The sequence below is a fragment of the Rosa chinensis genome, chromosome 4 (assembly GCF_002994745.2).
Source record: "Rosa chinensis cultivar Old Blush chromosome 4, RchiOBHm-V2, whole genome shotgun sequence".
Lineage (NCBI taxonomy): Eukaryota > Viridiplantae > Streptophyta > Magnoliopsida > Rosales > Rosaceae > Rosa > Rosa chinensis.
The window spans coordinates 41,219,587-41,235,672 of NC_037091.1; the positions used below are offsets into that span (position 1 = coordinate 41,219,587).

General features: G+C 36.8%; 2 protein-coding genes across 2 annotated transcripts; both read right to left on the reverse strand.

Moving 5' to 3' along the window:
- Nucleotides 1-2,185: 2,185 nt before the first annotated feature.
- On the reverse strand, nt 2,186-4,192 carry LOC112199317. The gene has a single exon (XM_024340350.1). It carries the CDS (start codon nt 4,190-4,192, stop codon nt 2,186-2,188), a length of 2,007 nt encoding a protein of 668 aa, XP_024196118.1.
- Nucleotides 4,193-8,490: 4,298 nt separating this feature from the next.
- LOC112197779 (probable serine/threonine-protein kinase WNK9) lies at nt 8,491-11,928 on the reverse strand. The gene is made up of 7 exons (XM_024338607.2): nt 11,540-11,928; nt 11,379-11,416; nt 11,049-11,276; nt 10,724-10,944; nt 10,434-10,591; nt 9,908-10,343; nt 8,491-9,811 (listed from the first exon to the last, which is right to left on the reverse strand). Exons 1-7 carry the CDS (start codon nt 11,612-11,614, stop codon nt 8,766-8,768), a joined length of 2,202 nt encoding a protein of 733 aa, XP_024194375.1. The 5' UTR covers nt 11,615-11,928; the 3' UTR covers nt 8,491-8,765.
- Between the last annotated feature and the right edge of the window lie 4,158 nt (nt 11,929-16,086).

Below are 16,086 nucleotides of genomic sequence, written 5' to 3' on the forward strand. Positions count from 1 at the left end.
ATGTATTGATAAAAGTTTCGACCAGTACAAGAGCAAGTTCTAGTAATCTCTAGAGTCCATCAAACTTAATCTGTGTCAAGCAGTCAATCAAATAGAAAGATAATAAGATCACTAAGCATCGCCAAGAAAATAAGAATATATTTTTCAATAATCACTCACAAAGAATGGCAAATAGGCTCAAATTCTCACAAGGGTTATTATGAATCAAAACTCATCATCAACATGCTCAATATTCTGTACCAAGGTCAACGAAAACCATATCTACTACACAATCATATGCTTTATATATATCGTAATTAACCAAAGAATTATTTTGACATCATCTCAATATTGTGATCCTCTTTTATCCATAATTTCAGAGATATAAGTTCATCCCTGACAGTTGAAAGGCAATTAAAACTAAAAAAAAACTAAAAGTAAATTTTTTTATTTTTTTAAACACAAAAAGAAACACACAAGACATAAATCCCTTCCCCCACACTTAAATGATACATTGCCCTCGATGTATGGCAAATATAGAGCATGCAATGAATAACAAAAGCATAAAGAAAGGCTAACAAAACAAGAGGTGGTAAGGAGAAAAAGTTCAGAAAAGCTCCCCCATGTAGACCTCCCATGCTCACAACCTTTGGGGAAGACCGGTACTAGGCATCAACCTCAAGGCACAAGGCCTTGACTTCCTTACGTAAGCTCCTTGTTATGCGGACTCCAAAAGAAGTGATGATGGGTTGAAAAGGAGGGAAGGATCGAACGAAAGGAGCAGTTTCGGACTTCATAATTCTGTGTCATGAGGTCTACTTCTAGCCCTTATAACTGTTGTGAGGACCGCCCACTGGATGAGCTTCTTTTGGGAGCTGAAAGTAGGTGGTATAAGCTGTCTGTGCATATGTGGCACGTCTCCTAACTCCAGATAGATTGAAAATGGCAGCCCTGCAAAGTTAGAGGAAAAACAGAAATTTGTACAGAACAGCTGAGAAAAGGACCTTTACCCATTCAAACCTTAATTCCGACGGGTTACACTGCTCCAATGGGGATGATGCTCTCGATCACTTTTGAAGTAGACATATCAAGCTTTAAGTTCATATAAGGTTTACCCTCATTGGATCCCCGGAAGTATTCCCTATTTTACCTTTTATGTGACACAACTGCACAGGTTTCTGTTTTGCTGGACTGACCTTTCTGTACTCAAAGTGGAACTAGGAATGCATATTAACTCCGAATCCAGTTTTGTAAAAACCAAAAGAAACTAGACTCAGAGACCTCTTTTTTCATGAATGGTACGTCGTCTAATTCCATCTGAGCTGAAAACTACAGCCATCCAAATTTGACTGACTGTGCGACCTGCACTCTGTTTTGCGTACAGCTTCGAGTCTTTCCGTCACTTTTCCTTCCTATCCGACCTGAACACACACTAAACACATCAAATTGAACAAAATATGAATGCAAATAAACAGAAAAAGGTAAAAGATTGGGTTGCCTCCCAACAAGCGCTTGAGTTAAGGTCTTTCAGCCAGACAATATCCTCTATGGATCATCCAAAGGCTCTACGTGAAGCCTTATCAAACAACCTCGCCATTGCCTTTGTGTATGAGTGCTTGGTTGAATCTGGTGGGTCATCTGTTATTGCACATACCTCTTGTGGCGTTGGATTTCCTAAGTGTGCCCTATCAACAAGAACACTCTTACAATTAGTTAAAGGTAAATGAATATTAGAATTAAAATTACCTTTATTTTCTTTATTCAAGTTCTTCAGAGAGTGTTCTTCCTTCACTTTATGCCCCTTCCAACCCCTCAGAAATAGGACTTCTTCTCTTAATTCCTTGTCCTCACGCCCCACCATTCCTTTCGTGATGTCATTATGCTCAAAGACTTGAAACGTTACCCTTTCTCCAAGGACTTCCATAGTCAACGTTCCCTTGTAGACATTGATGTTCGTGTGAGCAGTTGCCATGAAGGGACGCCCTAAAATTAAAGGCAATGATGTGGGACTTGACGTCTCCTCCATGTCAATCACAAAGAAATCAGCAGGCAAGACCAATCCATCCACCCTTACTAAAACATCTTCAATTACTCCTAAAGGATGAATAGATAAGCGATCCGCAAGCTCAATCACCACAGAGGTCTTCTTTAGTGTACCTAAATTAAGAGTTGAAAACACAGAGAAAGGCATTAAATTTATAGAAGCTCAATCTAGTAAAGCCTTATCAAACCTCTTTACACCAATTGTGCATGGAATGGTGAATTGTCCGGGGTCCTTGAGCTTAGGTGGAAGCTTTCGTTGAAGAATACTTGACACCTCCTCACTAAGATCTACTACTTCATTCCCCTTGAACTTCCTCTTCTTGGTGCATAAGTCCTTCAAGAATTTGGCGTACTTTGGCACTTGTTTTATGATATCCAAGAGAGGAATGTTGACTTGAACTTTCCAGAGAATATCCAAAACATCCCCCTTGTCTTCTTCTTCCTTTGAGTGAGCAAATCTACTTGGAAAAGGTAGACAAGAAGAAAGAGGATTAGTAGGAACCGGAATTGAAGAGTTAGGAATTTTACCTTTGGTTTCTGGTTTCGTTGGGGATTGCAATGAGTCTTCAATCCTCGTAGTCGCTGGGTCTGGGATTGCAAGTTCAGTTTCAATCCTGGACGGGTTAGAAACATTTTTTTCCTTCTTCTGTGCCTTAGGGACGTCATTGAGTACTCTTCCACTTCGTGTTGTTACTGCTTTGGCTGACTCAAACCCTCCTCTTGGATTTGGTATCGTGTTGCTTGGAAGTTTCCCTTGATCATGCAATTGATTCAACTTGTTGACACATTCTCCCACTTGTTTCTTGAGGTCTGAAATTTCCTTCCCCTGATTTTGCTGCGATTGAATGAGCTGTTGAGTAGAGGATGTCAAACCTTCGAACATCTTGTCATACTTATCTAAGATTGGAGTCAATGAAGAACTAGAAGCTTGATGTGGTGCAGAGTTCTGTGTAAATCCCCCTTGAGGACTTTGAGTGAACCCTGGAGGTGGACGGTTGTTGCTTTGAGATGCTTGAAAAGGGCCCAAGACATTATCATTGTTACTCCACCGAAAATTTGGGTGATTTCTTGAGCCAGGATAATATGCATATGGATCATTCTTTACATGTTGTCCTCCTTGCTGAAAATTTCCCACAACTTGTACCTCTTCTTCCTCATATAATTGAGGGCAACGATTAGTATGGTGGCCTTCCATTGAGCACACACCACAAGCTGCAGCTCCTTGCTTCTTGTTACCCAAAACCTGAGATAACATAGACGTTAGATTTGATAATTGAGCTTTAATTTCAGAATCGTTACCTCCTTTTGAAGAGAAAGTTTGAACACGTCTTGAGGTATTATTGAATTGTTGTGCATTCAATGCACGATCTGCTATAAGCTTCATTCCATCCTCATTGTACTTGTCCATAAATGATCCTCCAGCTGCTGCATCCAAGATATCTCGCTCTATAGGTATGAGGCCATCATAGAACGCTGTCAACAAACTATCCTCACTCAAACCATGCTGAGGACATTGAGTAAGCAAGGTTTGAAACCTCTCAAAGTATTCAGAATAAGACTCATCCATTCCTTGCTGAATTCCGGTAATTTGCTTCCTCAATGCAATAATTTTTGAAGTGGGGAAATACTTCTCCAAGAATGTCTTGTGCATGATATCCCTCGAGGTTATATAGCCATTTGGAAGCCTATACAACCATGTCTTGGCCTTGTCTGCGAGAGAAAATGGGAAAGCCTTCATCTTCATGATATTCTCATCTGCATTTTCCGGTGTCATGCTTGAGCAAATAAATTGGAATTCTTGGAGATGCAAATTAGGATCTTCATTAGGTAACCCGTGAAAAGTGGGCAGCTTGTGGAGAAAACTAGTCCTAAGCTCGAAATTCCCTGTCTTTCCTTCAGCCGGTTGAGGGTAACGAATGCATGATGGAATACCTCCAGCTATGAGGGACGTTGAGAGCTCCCTAATGGTCCTTCTTGGTGGTGGTGGTGGCAGCGGCTGCCGATTGTCTTCGTCGTCCGACATTTGAAAAACGAAACAGGGGATGATGGGTTTGGCCTCTTCTTGAGCAGCTTGTTCTTCTCTTTTCAACCTTCTGTTTTCTCGTACTAGCTTCTCTAACTCAGTATTCAAAGGCACTAACTCCCCTTTTGGGTTGTTCCTTATATGCATCCACTAGTGAAACTTCCTTCAATGAGAGAAAAGAGACGCAAGTTAGTTCAACAAGAAGCTGCAAAGAAAAAGAAATTGAAAAGAAATTCAAAACTAATTGTAAAAACTAAAAGAACAAAGACACAAAAACATAAAAATAAAGGTAAAATTCGGTCCCCGGCGACACGGCGCCAAAAACATGCTTACTACAATCATGATCGGTCGACTTTGTTGACTGAACCCTTCCAATATGGAAACCTTCTCACTTAGTTCATTAGGTACAATATCAGTAAGAGAATGTAAATCCATTCGCACTGACTTAGATGATTTCATTAAGTATAAGAACATACATGGTCTCATTAGAAGTCATGTTATACTTGTATTCCCACCGGGAGAGATTAGGGATAAAGCTTCCCATCTTTTAAGGATCATGTGGTGATTTTAATTAGCTCCTACATTTTGAAACTTTATGCCCAATTGCCTATTCATCTTCTCATTTAGGGACAATATCACAAATGATTATTCAACTTTTACCAGTCTAATATTTTGGTCACTCATTTTTTAAATATATCACTTTGGTCACTCAACTTTAAGTCCGTTATTTTTTCATTAATTTTTTTTTTGCCACAATATCAATAATATTTTTGTCAAACCAATCGTGGAAAACTGACAAGTTTGAATTAGATTGATTAGGAGGACTTACTAAAATGAGATTTTGACGAAATTACCCTCTAAAAAATGCATATTTACAAAACCATCATCTATCTAACTGAGATTTTGACAGATGATTTAGCAAAGTAACTAAAGTGATTAATAGATTAATAGTTGAGTGACCAAAGTGCTAGCGAGTCATAATTAAGTGACCATTGCTGATATTCTCCCTCTCATTTAATCATAATATTCTCGAAATAATTTAACATAGGTACAATCCTTTCAAAACTTAAAAACTTTAAACTCTCTTGTTCCCAACAACATTTTAAGATTCAGATGTCACTCATTTCCCTTTTAAGTGTAACAGATATTACTACTTAAGGGTTATAAGTTGTAAAGATTATAAAATAAAAGAATAGGGTTGGGCACGGTCCCAGACCAGCACCATTTTTCCAGGGACCGGGACCGGCAGACTCAATTCGGGCCGAGCCTTCAATTTTAGACATTTGGGACCGCACTGAGCCTGGACCGTTGCTAAACGGGCCGAATTTTGGGGCTTTCGGGCCCAACCCGTCCTTAAAAAAAAAAAGGATGTGTAGATCTCCATCGCGCTCTCATCCTTTAACATTGAAATCTTTGGCTTTGAAACATAGAGAAATGGTGTTTGGCTTTGAGACAGAGAGAAATGAAGGTGTTTGGCTTTGAAAAATCAAAGGGACAAGAGATTTGAATTGCTAGAATTGCTGGGAGAAGAGATTTGAATTATTGGGAAAAGAAAAGAAAGGTCCTGGGTTCTTCCAGTTCCTAATTCGCAATCGTTGCACGACTTGAGGCGGCCGACTGTGGCGGAGGAGGACGAAGAGAATGAGCACAGAGGCGGCGCCGGAGTTGAACTTGAAGAGAGAAGGAGAATAAGACGACGATGGGGAGAAGGTCGATCTCTAGTTTTTGGAGAATGAGCAAAGTTGGAGTTGACTGGCTGAGGAAAAAGAAAAAGAAGTAGAAGAACTGAAGAAGAGAGAAGAAGAAGAAAGAAGGAGAGAGGAATCGTGCTGCTTTTGAGTAGGGCTGTCAATGGGTCGTGTCGGGTTGGGTTCGTGTCGGGTCAAGGTATTTATCGTGTTGCAAGATACAAACCCAAACCCAACCCATTTAATAATCGTGTCAAAAATTTAAACCCAAACCCAACCCATTTATTAAACGGGTTACCCGTTTCCAACCCGCTTAACCCATTTAATAAATAGGTTGTGTTGTGTTTGACAAAATGACCCATTTAAGGGTTAACAATGCGACCCATTTAACTAAAAAAATGCATAAATTGATTAAATTCGCTAAAAACTCCACAAGACGAAGAATATAAATAATTATATATAATTCATAAATAATTAAATCCAATAATTATAAAGAAAAATATTTCAAATTGTCTAATCCTATGATCAAATACTCCCAACGTCTAAAATTTCAGTAGTATAATCGGGTTATACGGGTTCACTTCGTGTTGGCGGGTTGACCCGTGGCCGACCCATTTATTAAATGGGTCATGGCGGGTTGACCCGTGGCTGACCCGCTTTTTAATCGTGCGGGTTCAACCCGCTTTATTTCGTGCGGGTTTCGAGTCGTGTTATCGGGTCGTGTCGGAATTGACAGCCCTACTTTTGAGGTAGAGGAGTAATGGAATATTTATATTGGAGTGAGGGATTGCATGTGGTAAGGTCTATAATTTTTGCTTAGACACCCAATAAATGAAGGACATGTGGAATATATGCATACTTTCGGGTTTTCTGGGTTTTGTGATTGGTGGAATCTCAGGCCTGGGACCGGCCCGAAATTTTTAGATATGGGCCCAGGCCCGTAAAAACTTACAAATTTTTTAAAAAAATCCGGACCGATCTTGATCGAACCGGACCGGCCGGGCCGGTTTTTCGGGCTTACGGGCTTTTTTGCCCACCCCTATAAAAGAACTTTTCAATTATTTAAATATCCACATAAACACTTTATGTTATAATTTTTACTAATTGCTTTGTTGAAATAATGATTAGTTGTCACAATTATACGGCCGGATACTCCTCTGATAAACTTTTCTCTAATATTTTAAGCATGACATTTATACTTTTAAGTTTCTCTAATATCTTATGTTAGATTTGATTAGACATACGGGACATAATAGTTGAAGATGACACCTATTGTTTTTAAAGGACTGAGTTTTCATCTCATAAAAAAATAATAATTAAAAAAAAAATGAAAACACCTCTTATGCAAGCTATATGTCTATGTTTGTAACGTTATTTCAAACTCATATAATGTTTTTTTACGTCGAAAGTTATACTTTAAAGTGCTTCATATTATTCGTGAAACTAATAAGGTAGCACATAGTTTGACAAAAACATGCTTCAAATTCTTAGAAAGTCAAGTATGGTTTGTTATTGCTCCCGGATGAAACACAATTAGACGGCCTGATACTCCTCTGATAAACTTTTCTCTAATATTTTAAGCATGACATTTATACTTTTATGTTTCTCTAATATCTTATGTTAGATTATTAGACGTATGGGACATAATAGTTGAAGATGACACTTATTGTTTTTAAAGGATTGTGTTTTCATTTCATAAAAAAAAAAAAATAAACAATGAAAACACCTCCTATGCAAGCTATATGTCTATGTTTGTAACGTTATTTTCAAACTCATATAATGTTTTTTTTTCCGTCAAAAGTTAGACTTTAAAGTGCTTCATATCCTTCGTGAATCTAATAAGGTAGTACATAGTTTGGCAAAAACATACTTCAAATTCTTAAAAAGTCAAGTATGGTTTGTTATTGCTCCCGGATGTACAAGAGATGCCCTTCTAAGTGATTGTAATCATGAGCAAGAGCAAAAAATCTGACCACTTCTTTCATATATAACCAAGCGCGAGAGAGGTCACCTGGTTAAACGCACGAAAATTCAACTTGTTCTTCAATTCTTTTGGTTCATCTTTGTGAACCTTTAGTTATATTCATGGGTATTCTAATTAAATTAGCTAAATTATGAGGAAAAGGACGTGTTGCAGAACTCCTTTTGTATATGTGGCCAACGCTTTGCCTCCTCAACATATAGAAGACTTTGCCATATTACTTTTGTGGCATTTGATCACATTCTGAAATATATAGATTTCTGCGGCACAAATTGACAACTGGTTTGATGGTAAGAATCACATGGCGCCGCAGCTAGTTAGGTCGTCCATGATATTTAAGCTAGTGGAGCTACCAGACTAACGAGCTGGACCCTACTACTTTGTTCTTTAAGGACCGCCCTACAGTTGTCTTAAAGTAAAGCAAGGGTAGGGGGATCTGTGGGGAAAGTAACTCGATCATTAAAGGTTCTGTAGTGCACTGCAGACTAGGTTATTGGAATGGAAAGGTTGAAAAGGGAAGGCAACTAACTGGCATTTACTGAGGTCTAGAAGAGTATAGGAAGGTTTCAGAGATTGGCATCAATGGCACACAATCAATGGACAATTAATTATCTGCTTCTGCTTCCTATGTTGGGTTTGTGAATAGGGTTTTGGCTCTATTTTGGACGGATAATGAAAAGAAACTTAAAAACGACATAATTTTGGATATATAGGTGCACTATCTACAAAAGATGGGGCTCCAAATATAGAGTTAATGTCACCAGACGTTGCCTGGATCATTTGGTCAGCCAGTCATCAGCAATGACCATAAATCACATTAATTCAGGCAACCTATAGAATTACTTTCATGTTAGGGCGCAATGTTACTGACGTACATTGAATTAATTTTCACCTGGAATTGTTTTCAACTGTGAATTACAGAGCCTACAAGCTATGAATTACATATCTTGTACAAGTAATATCTATCATACTACTTTCAAAATGTGCAAAGAAAAACATACATAAAAAGAAAATGGCTGCTAGTATTATTTGAGAAGTTGGCAGGCAGGCATTAAACATCTATAGCATCCACTGGTAGAGAAGTTGCTCTATGAAGAGACTGAGGAAGCAATGCTCCAGTGTAGAAACTCTTAGCAGTCATGATTTGTTCTGGACTGTAAGCCCCGTCGATTGCCTCACAATTCCGGACACTTGAATTTTCCAAATGTTTCTTTTCAGCATCTACTGGAAAATATGAATTGAAAGGCTTCCCAGGAGATGAGGATATTAGGTAAGGTCTTTTCTTTTCTTTCACCCGCTTGGGTGAAAGGAAAGATATTAAAGACCCATTAGGTTCCCTATGCTCCGAGTGATCAGAAACCGGACTTAGGCTTGAAGCTACTCCTAGCTGTTGATCCCTAATCCCCCTCAACTGCATTTGATATGTAGCTTTGAGCCATCTTAGTTCTTGACGAAGCTCATTCTCATAATCATCTAGTGCATCAGAGGTGGATGAACGTTGTTCTGAAAGAGGAGAATTTCTTACCTTGGAGTTGCTCTCATTGTCCATAGTTATAATTTTCTCTTCCCTTCCAAAGTTCGTTACATCCATCGTCTCATGGTTTTCAGCACAAGGAATCTCTCTTGAACCTTGTGAGCTTGATTCGGGTCCATCTCGTTGAGCCCAGATATCGGCGTACTGCAAACCATCAGAATGGCTCGATGTTCTCGGTGGACCTTCTGAAGGACATTGTTCTGATCCTTCAACTTGATACGTAATCTCTTCAAACCGGCCATGGACAGCAGCAGATCCATGTTTAGAACACTGAAGAACTTGAAGTTGCTTAACACCTGGACTATTTGGTGATGCATAATCCAAAATGGAACCATATGAAGCACAATTTTGACAGATACTTGCATTTGTACAATGAGGGCTTTCTTCTATACCAGGTCCCATCTTCCACTCTGGTACTAAAGCAGCAATTTCACCATCAATCATCTCTGCTATTTTTATCACATCTTGGTCTGTGATATCAAGCTCAGCAACCATTTCTGTAGCAACACTCAATGCCGTGTCATTCTCAATATCAAATGGGAAGTAGATGTTTCGGATGCGGCCTGTGTAGAGAAATTAACTTTTAGTTTAATTGCACGAGTTACATAAAAGAACGTAGTTAGAATATCTACTTTGAGGATATAGATCAAAAATTTCACCTTCTTTATCTGCAATTCTGAGCCTTAAAAAGATGCCATCGTCTTCTTTCCGTCGCCCTTTGATTGTGAGGTCAATATCTCCCGAATGCTCATCTTCTTGAGTGAAGAGATCAATTTCACTCATTCTGTAATCATCTGGATGGTAATCCAAATCATTTTCAGGTTCATAACCAAGATAATTGGCATAGCCATTGCTCACAGAGCTATTACTGTGATTTACTCCAGAGTAAGGTTGTCCTATCAATGGCCCTACTTCATACAGATCCCTGTGATAATCTATTGGCCTCAAATCATAACCATAATCATCAATCTGAAGAAAAGGGTCTTTCAAAAGCTCCTTAGCTGAGAGCCTATGAGATGCAGATGCTAAGCATTTATCTACAAATCTTCGCAGCTCAGGATCTTTTACTTTGTATAGGGCTTCTGGTTTTTTCCTCTATATCAAAAGGTCAATAGATAAATCAATTGGTGGAATGCTAACAAAAACCAATCTGGAACAAGTAAATTGAGAGTTTTGGGTTCATACATTGATAACTTTCTTGTAGATTTCAGCAGGATGACTGCATTCACTATATGGATATTCAAAGGTAACCATCTCTAAGATGCACATCCCAAAAGAATAAATGTCAACTAACTCATTGTATTCCTCTTCATAAACCTCAGGAGCCATGAATTCTGGTGTTCCTGATGAAGGAAATATTCCAAAGATGAGACTATCACCTTAAAGTGAAAAAAACTCTATTCCAGTTACTTGTTTGATGACAAATATACAGCAGTTTCTTATAAATTTTGACTTATTGAAGCTTGAATACTTACCAACACAGCGATCAGCATGGGATTTTCGGAGAACGGCAGCAAGGCCAAGATCACCAATCTTGACTTCACCTTGGTTCCCATTGATGAAAATGTTGTCACACTTGAGATCCCTGTGAATCACAGGGGGTTCATGGCTGTGAAGATAATTAAGCCCTTTCAAAATTTGCCTACACCAATGCTTCACTGCTCTGATGTTAACCCTCTTGTGTTTTAGCCTATACCTATAAATTCCATCAAAACCAAATCAAAACACACCCCACATCTAAATAACCAACAATTTTAAAAGCTCAGATTATAGAAAAGAAGACAAATTTATAACACTTACTGTCTTAGAGTACCAGAAGTAAACATCTCGGTGACAAAATTAATGTTTCTGTTTGCAGTATCAACCCAAGAAGTGCAGAACTTCATGATGTGATTATGGTTTAAGGTCTTGAGGAGATGAATTTCGCGGTAGAGCCTCTCAAGGTCTTCAGGGTTCCTCAAAAACTCATAAAGCTTCACTTGGTTCCATGCCACTTCAATCCCTTCATACTCATCAAAGGCTCTATATCTGAAACAACCAAAAAACACAACAATGAATACAAAATTAATACTTCTACATCAAAAAGTTTCAAACCTGTGCATAAACTTGAAAAGGGTATTGAAATCATACACTGTCTTTGAAGCTCCTCTGCCCAGAATTTCATTATACTGCAAAAAGCATTGAACTTAATCAAATTGGGTTCAAACATATGGAGGCAAAAACAAGACCCCAAATTCAATATCAACATAGAACACCATAAAGGCAATGAAAACATGAGAATAGGTGCTTACTCTTCCATATCTTCCAGTAGGATCAACCTCAACAAACTCTGGGTAATCCTCATCAGAAGCATTAACACCATTCATTCCTTGTTTCTATTTGTAGCTTATTTCAAATTTCTATTTTTTCCTCACAACACTATGTTTCTTGCTTTGCTTCTATTATCTCTCACACACAGTGAGAGAGAGAGGGAGGGAGGGAGGGAGGGAGATGGAAAGAGAAGATGACTCATCCTATGTTATATAAAGTTAAAATGGTGGAAAGAAATTGAATTAATTGTTTATTGTGGAGGGAAGAGGAAGATGAAAAGAGAGAGCCTTGGAGAGACCATCCAGGTTTATTTGCCAACTACTCACTACTTCTCAGAGACAACAAGGCAAACAAAGACCACTGTTCAACCCAACCAAGTCCTTTCAAACCCCCAACACCAAAATTGACAATTGACCAAAGCAAACAGCAAAAAATGACAAAACAACCTCTCTTTCAACACCTTCTTGTCTTTTTATCTCATCACGAGCGGCGAGAAATCAAACCCTTTCTCTCTGTTGGCTTCTCTAAAACAGCTTGCACATACAGTGAGACATGCATGGCACAACCAACTAGGTTTGGTAGCAGTCATAAAAAAAAACCTAGGTTTGGTAGCTTTAAAATATGTTGATCTGATATTTTCAATGGTCTTGTCACTCTTGTGGGTACAAATGGGAACGGGGAATGTGGAATTTTTTTCATCTGGGGTAAAATAAAACGATTAATTTCTTTTCACGTCATGGAAATCTTGTAAAAGACTTTGCAGTTAGAAAATGGTGTTTATTGGAAAACTTCAGAATTGTGCTTCCTTTTTTCTCTCCTCTCGTCTTCTAGATGGAGCCTAGGGGGGATTTAGGACCAGTGTTTTGGAATTCAGTTAGTACTTATTAACAGGAATTTTTTCTTGGTGCTCTAATAGGCTATGTAATCTAGGTTCTATTATTATTTTTGGCCTTTGAGTTAAGCTCTAGTATGAAATTAAATGTCAAATATGAAATATAGATAATGCTCAAACACCTTTATCTTCTTTTGTCTTTGATTATTTCTTAATAAATGCGTGATGTCTTTGTGCAAATGTCATGCTAATCTTTTTTGTAATGTTTCAATCTCATCGATGTTCTGAAATGGATATGATAACCCGTTTTGTCTTATATTTCTTTGATTCTTTATGATGTTAAAATCTGATCATGCACATTAGATTTGTTACAAGTTTGGTGCGAGAATGATGGGATTTATTTCCATTTTCTTCGGTTGAATTGACTCTGCACTATATCAACTTAGATAAGCCTTGCTTGATTCTTTTGATCTATATGTATCTTCACAAAATAGGTAATAATATGTTACCTATCCAAAAAATTATTTTCCAGTCGACCTTCCTACCTACATGTTGCTTCGTTTCCACATCTTAGTAATTTCACTAATTCAGTTACAATTAATTTGGATTAAATATTTAGTAATACAAAAAACACTTCAATTTGATAACGTCGTTACCTTCTAAGCCTAGGACAATTCACTTCCTAACATGCCTATTAGTGTTAGATTATCATGCAATATGATTCACTAGTTCAGGCGATCTTTTCAATCTTGATTGATTTTATGATTTTGTAAAATTATGTTGTCTATGCTCATGTTCGATATTAAACAAAAAAGCTACGCCATTTTGAACACAAGCTTACCCAACATCATAATTGTTTTTAAGTTAATTAAACCACTAACTAATTAAAATCTTGCTCACAATAAAGATTTGATGATAACGATTTACTCTTGCAGTATTAGGGTGCAGTATGAATGAGTACAATCGATCCATACGTACACTACTTTCGTGTTGAAACGGTCCCAAAATCCCCACATTGTTAGGACAAATTGCATATATCTAGCTACACCTACATATGTGAACACAAAATTAAATGAAACTAATAAACCTACACGAAATGCTAACCTACATATATATGATTGCATTCATGAACAGGCTGCTTCTGCAGGCAAAGGCAAAGGCGAAAGCAAAAGCAAAGACTAGAATGAAGCACATGGCAATGAATAGATTTTCACCCAAAATTCTGGGCATCCATTAATTAATTGATGATCAACTTGGGCCTGACTATGACTTGATTAGTTTGCTTTTATGTTGCCTTCTCTTAAACATTTTGTGGGTTTCATCATATATTCTGTCTCCTTCAATATCTTGCAGGTCAGGACTGGACTGGAACCAAAATCCTATATCAGAATTCAGAAAAGATATTATGAAGGCCCACAACTTATTACACTTGATTCAGTTAATTGGTAGCAACAAATTGTTTGGTACATCCAAAAATCTTGTTTGTCCTAGTTTGGATAACGAATAATGTGCACGCTATGTGTTATTTGTTTACTATGCATCAACGACTATATTTAGTTTTTTAGTTGTTGAATAGAAACATCTAAATCAATGAAGGAAATCATGAATATCTGCAGACTGTAGTTAAGAGTTATGCTTGGGGCATTGTTTGCAATATTTTAGCCTAAATGAATCATTGTTTAGGAACCCTAAATTTAGCACGCAGAGTGAATATGTAACTACTACTGAATTTAAACTTGTCCAATACTATTAGGAATAACAAAAATGGTTGATGCTCAGGACCAATTAACAATTAAGGATAAGGATTCTCGATCAATTAATCGAGTTATGATAAAAAAGATTGTAGCTTATGCCTTATGGTATAATGAGAATCTTATTACGAAAGAGTACGTAGTCGATCAACAGCTTTTCATATTTTTGAAATGTAGGGGAGGTTAGCTATATATTCTACACTTTTTTTTTTTTTGAGTAGAAGGAGGTCAGCCATATATTCGACACTTGGATATTGACCCCCAAAAAAAAAAAAACAACACTTTGAGGGAAAATCCAAACAAGAACACAAGTTTGACCATTTATTTATATATATATATATATATATATATATATATATTCGACACTTGGAGATTGACCCCAAATAAAATAAAATAAAAACACTTTGAGGGAAAATCCAAACAAGAACACAAGTTTGACCATCTAATGACCCAAAGAAGTAGAAAAAATCTTCAAAAATGGCTCAACCGAACATTAACACGCTACATAAATAAATAGGAGATCGAGACAAGTTTTTAAATCTCAGAGCAAACTTAAAATTATTGATCCATGACTTTTAGCAGACGTGCGTTATTCTTATAAAATTCTACATTATTATTTTTGTTTTTAGATTTTGAGGAAGTCATGCATTTGTAACATAACCAAATAAGCACGCAGGGATAATCTGAAAAGCCTGCAGTAGTGTTATTTAGGGTCAGACCTGAGGCAAATGAGGCCGTTGACTCAGGCCAGTTCACATGTAAGGGCCTGAAAAAGAATCAAGAGCATATAACTATTTATCCTGCGCAACTAAATCCATTAGGCAATGTGACATGGTGGTTGGCATGCATGTTCCATAACCAATTGTTTGCAGTTCGAATCCCGTTAAAGGCATTTTGACCCTTTTTTTTTTTTTTTTTGGTTACAGAAAATTTTATTCTTTTTTTTTTTGAAGTTTTATATACATACCCCTAATTACTTAATACACATGCCTATAATTTTTTTGTCATCAAACTTTCATCTTTACCCCTCATTAATAAATGAATAAAAATAAAAATAAAGAAAAATTTGTAAAAATAAAATAAGAATTAAATGCTTCATATATCAAAATATTAATTAAATATTATTTCTAGGTTAAATTTTCTTCTTGTATCCATCATGATATAATCGACCGCTCTTCAAGATCATACGTGAACGTTCATGATATATGAAATAATTGTAGTCCACATGAGAATTAGCAAGCAACCAAATTGGTTGAATCATATTGAAGAAAGTTATAAAACCATCAAATATATCTTGGATACATGAATACATTATCATCAATCACTTCATTTGCAAAACAATCACCATGGCTTAAATCCTTTACTATTGACTATGACTATATGGATCATGAAGATATTGATATATATTGAATCTTTAAAAATCTTATAGTCTTTTAACTTGAAGAACAACAAAAATAAGAAAGTTAAGTTATTCAATCTTCAAGCGATTTACCAACCTCATTGATGTGAGAAAGAAGAAATGTAATCGGTACTTACCATATTGATATTTGCCTGAATTAATTAGCAATTAATTCCACAATAAATCAAAAACTTATAGTAAAAAAATGTATTAAATAAAAATTTATGATACATAACCGACCTAATCTTAAAAAAAGTTTTTCTCATTTATTTATTTAATAAGGAGGGGCATAGATGGAAGTTTGATGAAAAAATGAGACAAAAATATAAGGGATGTGTATTAAGTAATTGAAGGGGTGTATTTAAATATATTTTTTTGGTTACCAAAAAGGGTCTTTGACCCAAAGCACCAAAATTATCTCACTTACTCCAACAACAGATTTTTATCCTCCCTTACCCAATTTAAACTAAATTGACATTTTTTTCCCTCAATCAAACTCTCTCCTCTCTCTCCAGCACGCGAAACTCTCTCTCCTCTCTCTCTCTC

Coding starts and splice junctions, on each gene's coding strand:
- LOC112199317 (XM_024340350.1), bottom strand. CDS start 4,192: ATGCATATAAGGAACAACCCAAAAGGGGAGTTAGTGCCTTTGAATACT.
- LOC112197779 (XM_024338607.2), bottom strand. CDS start 11,614: ATGAATGGTGTTAATGCTTCTGATGAGGATTACCCAGAGTTTGTTGAG. Junction 10,592..10,723: donor CCATGCTGATCGCTGTGTTG/GTAAGTATTCAA, acceptor TTCCTTCATCAG/GAACACCAGAATTCATGGCT. Junction 9,812..9,907: donor CAGAATTGCAGATAAAGAAG/GTGAAATTTTTG, acceptor TTCTCTACACAG/GCCGCATCCGAAACATCTAC.